General features: G+C 40.6%; 3 protein-coding genes and 1 long non-coding RNA gene across 4 annotated transcripts in view; 2 read left to right on the top strand and 2 right to left on the bottom strand.

The window, feature by feature from the left end:
* LOC132984485 (zinc finger protein OZF-like) overlaps positions 1–13,202 on the top strand; it is a 230,883-nt gene that overhangs the window by 185,154 nt on the left and 32,527 nt on the right. The window lies entirely within an intron of this gene.
* LOC132984478 (gastrula zinc finger protein XlCGF57.1-like) overlaps positions 1–13,202 on the top strand; it is a 164,432-nt gene that overhangs the window by 118,703 nt on the left and 32,527 nt on the right. The window lies entirely within an intron of this gene.
* The window catches only part of LOC132984513 (NLR family CARD domain-containing protein 3-like), a 37,908-nt gene that overhangs the window by 3,571 nt on the left and 21,135 nt on the right, over positions 1–13,202 (bottom strand). Inside the window, exons 2-9 of the mRNA XM_061051401.1 lie at positions 11,059–11,231; positions 9,091–9,201; positions 5,214–5,292; positions 4,851–5,055; positions 2,922–4,725; positions 2,642–2,815; positions 2,329–2,496; positions 2,166–2,212 (exon numbers count right to left, since the gene is read on the bottom strand). Coding sequence (XP_060907384.1) covers positions 2,166–2,212; positions 2,329–2,496; positions 2,642–2,815; positions 2,922–4,725; positions 4,851–5,055; positions 5,214–5,292; positions 9,091–9,201; positions 11,059–11,135 — 2,665 coding nt within the window. The 5' untranslated portion in view covers positions 11,136–11,231. The remainder of the gene's footprint in view (positions 1–2,165; positions 2,213–2,328; positions 2,497–2,641; positions 2,816–2,921; positions 4,726–4,850; positions 5,056–5,213; positions 5,293–9,090; positions 9,202–11,058; positions 11,232–13,202) is intronic.
* LOC132984525 (uncharacterized) lies at positions 5,598–8,595 on the bottom strand. The gene is made up of 3 exons (XR_009674942.1): positions 8,307–8,595; positions 7,591–7,778; positions 5,598–7,518 (listed from the first exon to the last, which is right to left on the bottom strand). It is a non-coding gene; the product is annotated as an uncharacterized LOC132984525 (long non-coding RNA).

Genomic DNA, 13,202 nt, shown 5'->3' with positions numbered 1-13,202 from the left:
AAGCCATAAATACAGAGTATGATACGGCTTCTGTTTGTCTTCAGAGATGTTACAGAGATGTGTTACTACGCCCAAACTTTGAGAAACGCTGTGCTTACATTTTCGGAACAAGCACTGGAACAAGGTTTACGGGGGAGAACATCCAACAGAGAGACAGGTCCATCATCAGTAAGTATCAATGGAGTATATAACACAAGATATTAGTCAATGTTAACAAGTCTTTCTGAACCTTACATAGTGATTCATATATGTAGTCTTAATAAGGATAGCAGCTTTGGTGAGTGGTGACAGTGCTCCTTACTGACTCCTGAAAATATTCATTAAGAAGTTACAATAGTTTACATTCATGATCTATGAGTGTGTGTGAAGGAGAGAGAGAGAGAGATAGACAGATAATTCATGTTGTTTATAACAGAATCATTCCTTTGTTGTAGATTTATTTCATTACTTTTAGTTAGATTCCAGAGCTCCATTGTTCTCCATGTCTTTTGTATTATTGAGTTTTTTACTTGAGAAGTCATTCACATTATGTGTTTAGTTCAAATCCTCCCTGTAGCTTGTTAGCTGGGAGCTACATTCACATGCACACTGTCTGACCTGTGGCTGTGGGTATTCATTTGGAAGTGTGAACTCTTCTCAGCTTCTAAAGCTCCGACATGCCGAGCTGACGTTCAAAGTTTGGACACCATGTGTTTCTTAGAATCATATGAAGTGAACTATTCTTTAAGGTTGTTTTAAAGAAATGCTGTCTGACTAATCAAAGTGCAGCACAAAGAAGCTGTGAACCATCTGCTGTCTCCAACTGTTCTATCCTCAGAGGTCACATTCAGCACAAACAGGAGCCTGAAGGACACGCCCACTTCACACTGTAAACTATAGTTTGAGCTGCAGTAAATAAAGTGGAGGTCTGATCCAAAAACAGAAAACCAAAAGTGGAGCTGAAAGTGAACTCCTGTTCTCCTCCTTGGTGTCATGATGTCACTTCTATGGACGTAAACAGCAGCACCCTCAGCACACATCCTGACAAATATTCACACTACGTATCTTGATTTAGATTTATTAGGATCAATATTTAAAACATGATGTGATCATATTTTCATATGAGCCAGCCCTTCTTTAGTGTGTCGACCCGTCAGTGAACAGAAAGGTTTAAAAGAAGAGGATCAGTTTGAACCCACCGTGATCCATCAGACTAATCAGCTGTTTCATGATACTTTATCTGTTCTGATCAACTCTAAACACATATTTATTATTGATCTTCATGGACTCTAATGTCAGATATGTTGGAGTTGGATCACTGTGTTCACTTTGTGTGTTTTGATCTGAATTCTAAAATCTTTCAATCCACAGAGACAAAAACAGAAACTCAATTCTGACTGAAATGTTTCTTTTGACTTGAGTTCAAAAGTGACGAGTCCTGTCAACAGATACAAACATTTGATGAAGTTCAGGTGGATTTGATGAAAATAGAGCCAAATGCAATCATTGTCATTGTCTTTCATTCATCATGGATCGTTCTCAACACAAACTGTTTCTGTTCTCATTGAAAGAAAGGAGCCTCGAGGGTGGAAGTCACAGAAAGTGATGATAAGAAAGGAGGAGATGAAAACTTGTGATGTGAAATATGAAGCAGTCAAAATGTTTGTGTGTCTATCTATATCTGAAGTGTTGAAATGATTGTGAATTGAAATACAAAGTGATAATCAGTGATTAGATAATCACCATTCATTACATCCAACAGAAATGTATCGTTTACAGCACACACTTTTTGTTACTTCCAGTTTAAAAGAAGAACTGATCAATTCATGGAACTGCTCGACCTTTGACCTTTACTGTCTGCACAGCCAGAAGACGAGGAGGAGACCTAGCTTCTGTCTTTAAAGATTTTACTGTTTAATCACTGGATTCACGTCTGAATGTTTTTGAGGAGAGAACTTGATGTTGGAGACTCAGTATATTTACATCTTTATGAAAATGAATGTCAAATCAAAATTTCTAATCTCTGGATTATCACTTTTATTTCAGTTTACAGTTTTTTACTGTGTGATATTTAAACTCTCATGAGTTTCCATCACCCTCACTTTTATCATCACTTTGTGTTACTTCCAGCCCTCATCCAACATGTGCTACTGTGTTCTGATGAAAATAAATGAAAACACACTCACACTTCCTCAGACCAGGATCCAGTCTGTGCAGTCCACTGTGGTCCAAACTGGAGGAAGAAACCAGATCAGAATCTACTTCATACATCTTCATTTAAATCCAGCATCAGACAAGAAGCAGAGTTCATCATTCAGAAACAATGAGACAGCTTATGTGTGTCTGTACCTCAGTGTCTCCAGTCTGCAGTGTGGATCCTCCAGTCCAGCAGACAGCAGCTTCTCTCCTCGTTCTCCTGGATGATTGTAGCTCAGGTCCAGCTCTCTCAGGGGGGAGGAGCTTAGAGCTGAGGCCAGAGACGCACAACCTTCTTCTGTGATCAGACAACCTGACAGACTACACACACACACACACACACACACACACACACACACACACACACACACACACACACACATACCACCACCAATGCCCATTCAATAAATGATTAATCAAGAAAACATGATCTTAGAGGAATAATCTGGATCATCTGCACACTAACCTGAGAGTGTCCAGTTTACAGGGTGGACTCTTTAGTCCAGCAGACAGCAGCTTCACTCCTGAATCCTCCAAACTGTTGTTGCTCAGGTCCAGCTCTCTCAGACTAGAGGACTGGGAGCTGAGGATTGAGGACAGAGCTTCACAGCTTCTCTCTGACAGGTTACAGACACTCAGCCTGAAGAGGATTCAGAAGAACACAAATGAAAGCAATTACAAACAATAGTTGTTATTTCTGAATAAAGAGAACTACATTTAACCTGGATAGTTATGTGAGCACGTACAGAGCTTTGTTTGAAGCTTTGATCACAGGCAGCAGCCTCAGAAGAGCCTCCTCTGAAGCAGAGTATTTCTTCAGGTCAAACACGTCCAGATCTTTTTCTGATGACAGTAAGATGAAGACCAGAGCTGACCACTGAGCAGGAGACAGTTTATCTGTGGAGAGACGTCCTGATCTCAGGGACTGTTGGATCTCCTCTACTAGAGAACGATCATTCAGTTCATTCAGACAGTGGAACAGATTGATGCTTTTCTCTGCAGACAGATCCTCACTGATCTTCTTCTTGATGTACTTGACTGTTTTCTGATTGGTCTTTGAGCCACTCTGTGTGTGTGTCAGCAGGCCTCGTATGAGATTCTGATTGGTCTCTAGAGAAAGACTGAGGAGGAAGCGAAGGAACAAGTCCAGGTGTCCATGTGGACTCTGTAAGGCCTGGTCCACAGCACTCTGATATACATGTGTTGGGTCAGGTTTTTCTCTGAATACTTTAGACCTCCGGCATGTTTTTTGTTTTTCTGACATCAGATTGACTTCACAGTTGATGAAGGTCAGATGGACATGAAGAGCAGCCAGAAACTCCTGAACACTCAGATGGATGAAGCAGAACACCTTGTCCTGGTACAGTCCTCTCTCCTCTTTAAAGATTTGTATGAACACTCCTGAGTACACTGAGGCTGCTCTGATATCAATGCCACACTCTGTCAGGTCTGAGTCATAGAAGATCAGGTTTCCTTTCTGCAGCTGCTCAAAAGCCAGTTTTCCCAGAGACTCAATCATCTTCCTGCTCTCTGGACTCCAGTGTGGATCTGTCTCAGCTCCTCCATCATACTTGATGTTCTTCAGTTTGGACTGAACCACCAGGAAGTAGATATATATCTCAGTCAGGGTCTTGGGCAGCTTTCCTCTCTCTCTGGTCTTCAGCACATCCTCCAGAACTGTAGCAGTGATCCAGCAGAAGACTGGGATGTGGCACATGATGTGGAGGCTTCTGGATGTCTTGATGTGGGAGATAATTCTGCTGGCCTGATCCTTATCTCTGAATCTCTTCCTGAAGTACTCGTCCTTCTGTGGGTCAGTGAACCCTCTGACCTCTGTCACCATGTCAACATACTCAGAAGGGATCTGATTGGCTGCTGCAGGTCGTGTGGTTATCCAGAGGTGAGCAGAGGGAAACAGTTTTCCCCTGATGAGGTTTGTCAGCAGCACATCCACTGAGGTGGACTCTGTGACATCAGTCAGGGTATCATTGTTTTTAAAGTCCAGAGGAAGTCGACACTCATCCAGACCGTCAAAGATGAACACAACCTGGAACTCTTCAAACCTGGAGACTCCTGCTTCTTTGGTTTCAGGAAAGAAGTGATGAACAAGTTCCACCAAGCTGAACTTTTTCTCTTTCAGCACATTCAGCTCTCTGAAAGTAAATGGAAATGTGAACTGTATGTCCTGGTTGGCTTTGTCTTCAGCCCAGTCCAGAGTGAACTTCTGTGTTAAGACTGTTTTCCCGATGCCAGCCACTCCCTTTGTCATCACTCTTCTGATTGGTTCATCTCTTCCAGGTGAGGCTTTAAAGATGTCTTCTTGTCTGATGGTTGTTTCTGGTCTGTGTGGTTTCTTGGATGCTGTTTCAATCTGTCTGACCTCGTGCTGATCATTGACCTCTCCAGTCCCTCCCTCTGTGATGTAGAGCTCTGTGTAGATCTGGTTCAGAAGGGTTGGGTTTCCTGCTTTAGCAATCCCCTCAAACACACACTGGAACTTCTCCTTCAGGTTAGATTTAAGTTCACGCCGACATACTGCAGCACCTGATCCTGAATAAAGAAAGAACTGAAATCAATGAACAGATCCTGATATAGATCACATGACTATCTGAGTTTGGAACTTTAAACCTTTTTGTCCTTTTTCTAAAATACTAAATCTGTTCAAATGTTCTTACTGCTGTGCAGACAGTCAGCCAGCTCCTCCTGCTTCATTCTTCTCAGGAAGTGGAGAGTGATCTTCAAAAATGCCTCTTTACAACTTCTCCGCTGCTCTTCATCCTCACTCTGACTCTCTAAGCATTCTGGGTAATCTGGACTCAGAACTCTCTGGACTCTCTTCAGCTCGTTCTTCACAAAGGTGACAATGTTCTCCTCCAGCAGCTGGAAAAGAAGGAGACACTGGATATTTAATAAAAACTGGTAGAACTCAACATGTGGTTCATCTGTCAGTCTGAAAGTCAGCTGTTCTAAACAGAACAATAACTTAGCATTTAGTTCTTGTAATGGTAGAATATTAAATAACAGTGTGTTGAACACACCATAAAGATGGAGTCCAGGTCTGTTGGATTCTGCTGGTCTGATTGATCTCTCTGAACCTCTGAGCTCTCCTGTTGAACTCTGTGACAGGACATATTACACAAGAAAACAACAAGTCATATATTATGAAGCTCTGAGCCAAGATATGAGTCTTTGAACAACAGAGTCAGAACATTCACTTGATTTGTAATTCTTACCTTCCATCAGCAGGACGTCCATCTTTAAACTAAGACCTTTTTTTATAACTTGTCGGATTTTATTCTATTAAGGAAAACGACTATGCCCATATAAGGGTTGTGGTAGATTTGATTGACAGCTCTGCGCGCTCCATCTGTCTATCAGGTCAGCAGGTCAGTAGGCTAACAGCTTGATCCGTCTGATTTCTCCTCTTTTTTACTTCGTTTGGAGAGTTTGTTTAACACATATCTGACAACATACATGGCTTGCTGTGCGGTTAACAGACCATCCAACAAGTTGATGCTTCAGTTTTTTTCGGTAAGTGATATAGTAGTGTTATATTAACTGCTTACTCTTGTGTCGGTATTTATATTTACGGACCTAGCTTGTTTAGCGTTAGCTTGTAAACCAGTCGGCTAACTATACTCAGTGTAGCCCATTATTTACAATGGTTTAGAAATGTTTGTTGTTAAGATGTTGAAAAGACAGAGTTTGTGTGATGTTAGAAGCTAAAGGTTCACCGCGGTGGTTAACCACAGACTGTAAATATGGTTATCTGACGTTATGATGAATGTAATACTCCACGTAAATGTCAACATTAAAAAACAAACTTTGTGTAGTAATTATCCGTCAGTAACATAAACTAAACTCAACTGAACCTAATATGTTGTGTAGGTTATAGAGGATGACATTAACACTGCATGTTTGATGTAGTGTCTTAAGATTTGTGCAAACTGTTACCAAATTTAAAAAAAAATTCACTTTGTATGAGTTCAGAGAAAATTTTATCTGGATATTAATATAGTTCTTAATCGTTACAGATGCTCTTACAAAGAATATAGCAGTAGAAATATAAAATATAAAACATAAATAACATGGAATGAAAATAAGATATAAAGCCATAAGTACAAGAAATAGTTTGAAGAATACAGCCATGTATTGAGCTCATGTTAATAATAAATGAGCTACTGTATGTTCTGTACTAAAGCACAGAGAGTTGGGACCTGTTAATGATTTAAATAATTCAGGTTATATTTGTTTCATGTTAAGATGAAGTACTATCCACAATAAATTGCTTAATTTTTCCTCCAAAATCTGAGACAATTTGATGTGGAATATCATTGTGCAAGTGAGTGAGAGAGCTGAAAATAGCATGATTACAATAAGGTTTATCTTCTTAACTTTAAATAGATGTTGATTACCTGAATACTGTACCTTTGTTGTCTGGGTAGTACACTGTTGAATTTATAAATGTACTCTTACACACAGATGAATACAGAAAAATAGATGAGAGCAAAAAAATTATTTAATGAATAACTGCTATTTTCTCTCTTTCTTTGTCATCCTGAAGACCCCGCACTAAAAGTCCATGTTCTCCTGGATCCATGTCACATGCTCGAGCTTCTTCAGAATGACATTTCAACAGTCGAAGTTCTGGTGAGAGAAGATGGCCAGCAGATGGCCTCCTCCAAACAACTTGCAATCAAACCATTTTCTTCCCATTTTAAAACCTTTGTCCAGTTTAGATGGGAGAAGTTGATATTATGTGATATTGATCTGGGAAGACTACATTTCTAAATAATTCTTATTCACAAGTTATTGATTTTATTTACTCTCCATGTATCTTGATTTAAGAATGGGGCTGTGTTTAATGACAAATTTTGCAATGACTCTGTTTCATCCCATTTTAAGAAATGAACTACATTAGTATTTGGTAAAAAAAAAAATGTCAAAAGAATAAAAAGTTGTGTAAAAGTAGACTTCCTTCCCTAAGCTATTGAGTTGAGCATTAATGCACATTTTAGTCTTGTCATTTCAAATCTGAAATGTATACTCATAAGTAGATATAAAGGAGTGCATTTATATAGAAATATTTATTTAATCTGGAAAACCACATTCAAAAAGCCTGTTTTTACAGCAGAGATTAACATGTTTACAGCTTGGTACAAAACAAACAAATAGGTCTGATTAGCTCATGTCTCAATCGACACACACTGTACGGGGGTTGTTTGATTTGATGAAGGATAAGAGTTATTCACAATAAGGCATGTAGCTGACCAGCTTGACAGGCAGGTGCGGTGTAACGTTTTGTCAGGAGGTTTAAAACACGCCTCAGCTCCAGCTCTCAGCCTGTTGCTAGGTTGAATGAAGGTAAGGGTGAGACAGCATTTCAAGCATGGAGACCGCCATCGATGCAGGAACATGTGGGTGACATCACTCAGGCCATCCGGGGAAGACCTCCCTCGCAGCGAGCTGTTGAAGAGAAGCAACAGAAGTCAACCCCAGAAGAACCAACAAATGCAGATGTTGTTGAGGCTCAGGTTTCTTCCTCTGTCTCTGCAGCTCTCTGGGCACCTCGACAGACAAGTCACCAATAATCCACACTGTGTCTATAGGAGAAATACAAAGGTGTTCAATTAATGCCTCAGACAAGACAAAATGTACAGTTAACTACATGTGACAGCTCAGGGTGTTTTTTTGTTATTAGCCACATCTGCAAGAATAATATTGAACAAGGTAGCTGACACTGTCCACAGACTCATGACTTCACAGGGTTCTATAGAAAACAAATGTCTTATAATAAATACAAAATAATTATTTTTCAATTGTCATGTTCACCCACATCGCTGTTGACATCAGTAAATATAAAACACAGACATTCCTCTTTTTGTCAGAACAGTAACATGAACTGTATGCTTTGTAATATTGATTTCTTCTGGATGTCTCATATTTATTTACAGTCTATGGATAAAACTTTACTCATGTATTGCACTGCTAACACTGACAAAGTCTAACTTTTCTGACTAATAACCATAGTTGTATATTTAGAAAAGTGTAGTTTTAAGACTTTAATTAAATATTTGGGTTGAATATAATTAGTTTTAACTGTGTTATAGAAAAGTTAAATGTTAACTTACTGTTTATAGAGTTTTCTCAGGATGAGCAGGAATAGGGGATGATAGCAGCCTAGCCGTTAGCTACGCTGTGAAGTGGACTGCTAACGTCAAACTGAATGGGCGGAGTTAAGTCCCGCCGGTCCCGCCTTACTGCTGTGGCTAGCTTGATCCAAAGTTAGGTTGAGACTGCAAATCCAATATGGATGCGGCCCTCGATTGGACTCATTTGCTGCCTATGTAACAGACGGGTCAGGGTTCGTCCAGTAATATTTACAGTCTATGCTCTCGCCTGCAGGTCTGTGAAGCCTCGCCCCCTGAAGCTTCTGCTGCATTCAAGTGGTGTCGGAAACATCGTGAAAAAAGAGGTTCCGAGTTGTAAAATGCATATGAACACCTAATCAAGTCGGACCAACAACTCGGAAACTCGGAAAAAAATAAGGTGCCCGACTTCCTGACTTGATGTCAGAATCGTCATCAAATGGGGGGCAAAATACTTTTTGTAAATGTTAACATACTTTTTATTAATTCACGTATTGCACATTAACTTTTTTTTAATCAAATATAACTTTTTAACAGTTACATTTCACTGATATTCTACGTAGCATCAACACTTGTTTGTGCTGTTGTTACAACATTCCAACTTTCCGAACTTAAATCAAACACACTGAAGTCGGAAAAACGACTTCCCAACTCGGAATCCTGGACCACCCGAGCAGCACCTGAATGTACTGATGACACTACAAAGTGCTGGACCACGACATGAGTCTAAAAACAAAGAAAATAAACTTCAGTTTTCAGATCTCACCTTCCATCAGCAGGAAGTCCATCTTTAAAGAAAATAATAAGAGGTTTAGACCGGTCACTCTTCATGGACACACAGCTGGGTCCAGGAGAGTCTGGTCTCTGTTCCTGCATCCTGATACAAACAAACAACATTATTAGTTACTGTGAGCAGCAGATGAGACAGTGATGATGATGATGATGATGATGAGGTTGATGATGATGATGGAGTGATGTGAGTGCTGAGCTGTAACATGGAGAAAAGTCATGGGCTACTTCTCATGTCTATTATTTTTCGTTTCCTCTCTCCTTGATCCCCGCTTAAAGGTATCATATTATGCTTTTTCTGGTTTTATATGCCCATTAGTGTGTTTTCCAAGTGTCCTGTGCATGTTTAGGCACATCTGTGTGCAAAAATTCAAAGTCCACGGAAAAGCGGCTTCTCCTACCTCCTCCTGTTAGCTGTAGCATTAGCTGCATGTAACGCTCGGTTCTAGCCCCCCTCGATAAAAATTTGTCAGTGCGGTGTCATTGTCAGTGTGAGATCACTGATCTAAGTCCATTGGCTCATTGTGGCAAGCCCTGCAGCTCATGTTGAAATTTCCGAGAAGTGTGCTGAGCAACTGACCAATAACGACAGAGCGGATCGGCAGACCAATCAGAGCAGACTTGGCCCACGTGGGGTCTAACAGTGGGGGCTCAGCAGAGTGCAGCTGACAGACTCAGAGCGTAGAGGGAGCAAGGAGGAGCAGTACATGAAAACAGACCCTTTTTTTAAACTTTAGCTATTGTGAACGTACAAAAGTAGGTACATAGATGAAATATACGAACCCCAAAGAGGGCATAATATGGGCTCTTTAAACCGGAAGTCGTTCCATGCTGCCATGTTGAAGGACGTCTCATGTCGCTTATTTCAGCACCAAGGAGCGAGGAGCGAGGATCGAGGAAACATGAGGCTAGCCTTCCAGGAAGACTTTTTACTGACAGACTCCGTCTCGAATATCACTCATTGATTGGACGCTGCAGCGGATTGGACTTCAGTGAAACTTATCAACATCAGTAGAGTTTAATAACGGCGAAAAGACAGACATTAAAAAGACGCTTAACGGACCGTCGGACATTTAAACAAACTGTTAACACCTGTCAGTTTGTAAAGAGTCTGTGATGAGCTGGGATTAAAAAAGTGTCTGACATGAGGAGTAACAACGAAATACGAAGCAGTTTCATAAAATTAATATTAAAGAGTGTAGACCGATCACCCCCAACTTTTATATTTGATTTGTTTTCTGATTCACCATCAAACAAAAAGTCCCGTTAATTTTAAGTCCCGTTAAGTGTTAAAACCAAAAGATCATAAACGACTCCTTCATTATTAGAACAGCTGATATTTATTTTCATGATCACTCACACTATTTGCCTTTTTTAATTTAATCATGATGAGAATGACAGTCTGACAGAGTGGGAGGAAACACGTTTTACATTCATCATGATCATTAATGATCGTTAGGTTTGAAAATGTTATGCATCCTGTTTTGATTAAATTATGATCCTAATAAAATTTTTTAAATAATCCTGAGACATCCTTAGTGTTTATAAAATACAGAGTTCACTGTCGGATTATCAGTAAAGACAAATAATTAATAAATAATTTTATATTAAAACTGATTGCGTGTAGAAAAGATCTGTATGTTATTTTTATTAGCAGACTGCAGGTTGTTCTTCATGTGCAGGTGTTTGTTATCAGGTAAAGTACACAGACTAAACATTGTTCCTGTGTGTATTTTATTATAATGAACACAGTGTGTAGTTGTGTGGACACAAACGGCTGTTAAAGCTGACAGACAGCTGAGCGACGATCAGCTGATGTCGCTTCAGGTGACGCTACAGAGGAAAGGACGTCTAATGATGATGATGATTATGATGATGAAGGTGGAGTGATGTGAGTGCTGAGCTGTGACATGTAGAAGAGTCATGGACAGTTAGAGATCTTCACCTCAGAGCTTCATGTTCCTCACACAGAGAGGTTTTAGAGGGAGGGACTCCCTCCCCTGTGTCCTCACACTGATTCATAGCAGAGCGCCCCCTGCTGGAAGAGCTGCACTCTGTCACTACAACAACACTGATGGAGTTCAGCTGATGTAGTCACATCCAGTCAAAGATCTTCAGCTGTGGAGGAAACAAAGAGAGGAAGCTGCTGATTCACCTTCATCATCATCATCATCACCACCACCACCACCACCACCACCACCATCATCATCATCATCATCATCATCATCATCATCACCATCATCATCATCACCTCACTGTCAGTCTACAAACACAAATCTACCTGCACACACCTCCATCATGTTACAACCAGTCAGGTGAGCTTGTCTGCATCAGAACACCTGAGCAGGTGGACAGCTGCTCTTCCATGATGCTTTGTGTAAATGACACATTATTTGATGATAATAATAAATACATTATATATATATCATATCTGAGGACACCTTTAGTTAACATGTCAGATCAATGAATCACAGCACTGTACAAATCTGGTTGAAGTTATTATGTGGGATCAATATACAACCAGAGAACCAGAGAGATACATTTTTCAAGCAGTTTTTGGGTGCTCATAAAAGTTTCAACATTCTCAACTTTTATGATCAAGAAGCAGATCAAGAAGCTCGTCAATGTCAGTCAAAGCAGCCAATCAAATCAAGTAGGAGGTTTGACCTCCACTTTTTATGACATTTCCCCCTCCTCATCTAGGAGCAAAGCAGCTGCGTCCTGAATCTATTTTTTCCCCACATATTTGATTTGGTCACCTGTATGCACACGCAGCCCTGCTCCACAGGCGCTACCAGCTGTTCTTTTCCCCAGCTGCGTTCAGGCATTTTTTTTGAGGAGCGACACGTGTGTGATCGAGTCCATGGGCGGCGCTAGGCAAGGGCTAGGGGGCGCTGTAGCTACCCCTAGGATAGCCATAGCACCCCCAAGAAATTTCTGTGGTTTATTTAAAAATTTTAATGTGTGACTATTATAATTTAGAATTTGAAAATGAATAGATACATAAATAAAACAAACATAGGGCAGATTAAAAACATAAAACAAACACAGGTGATTTGGTCAATGGGCTCAGCACGCTCCGCATTGAACGTTTGACCTTAGCCTCCTTCGCTCCACTTCCTCCTGTTAGCCAGAGCGCAATTATTTTCTTAGTAAAGGAGAACAACATGGATCGTTTTCTAGTCCCTAAACGGCCACGAGTGGAATCAGAAACTCAATCAAAACCTGGACAGGACAAGGGTGATGGACCTAATGCAGGTGATGATGACAGGTCTCATAAAGCCCTAGGTGTAATGTCAGGCACAAGCACAACAACGCTAGTAATCACTGACCAGGACCAAGAAGAAACTCCGGGGGAAGATGGAGATGAGGAAGGGGACCTGCCGGCAATTGCTGTTGATGAGGCTAGCACAGATGATATTAGCAATAATCCCCAAGAGGGTCTAAGATGGCCAGTTCTTTAAAAAATACCCCGCACGGCCATTTGGAAATCAGCAGAGAAGATTCAACAAAAGCTGGATGGATCAGTATGCATGGCTAGAATATAACGTGTCCAAAGACACTGTGTTTTGCTTTGCTTGTCAGCATTTCTTAAAACGAGGGCACAGATTTCATTTGGAGCCTGCATTAACCAACAACGGGTTCAACAACTGGTGAAAAGCATCAGCATCTCTGAAGAGTCATGATGAAAGTGTGGGACACAAATTTGTGATGGAGACATGGAGTGAGTTTAAAACAAAACAGACGAGTGGCTCAAAAATAGTTAACATGCTTGACAAGGGACATTTGGCCTTGGTTAAAGAAAACCAAAGGTACATGAAGGCTCTGGTGGAAAGCCTATGCTATACAGCTTGCCAGGGAATAGTACAGCGAGGCCACAGTGACGTGATGAGTCCTCTAATAGAGGTCATTTACCCGAGCTACTGCACGTCATCCGAATGTTTGATGCAACAGTTGAGAAGAAGTTAGCCAGCAATCCATCAAATGCCAAATACATTCACCACGACATCCAAAATGAGATGTTTACTCTAATGGCTAATATTATACACAAAGAAATAAGTGACAAGGTGAGGGATGCAGAGTACTTTG

The sequence above is a fragment of the Labrus mixtus genome, chromosome 12, assembly GCF_963584025.1.
Source record: "Labrus mixtus chromosome 12, fLabMix1.1, whole genome shotgun sequence".
Lineage (NCBI taxonomy): Eukaryota > Metazoa > Chordata > Actinopteri > Labriformes > Labridae > Labrus > Labrus mixtus.
This window is presented reverse-complemented; position numbering and strand designations above follow the sequence as displayed.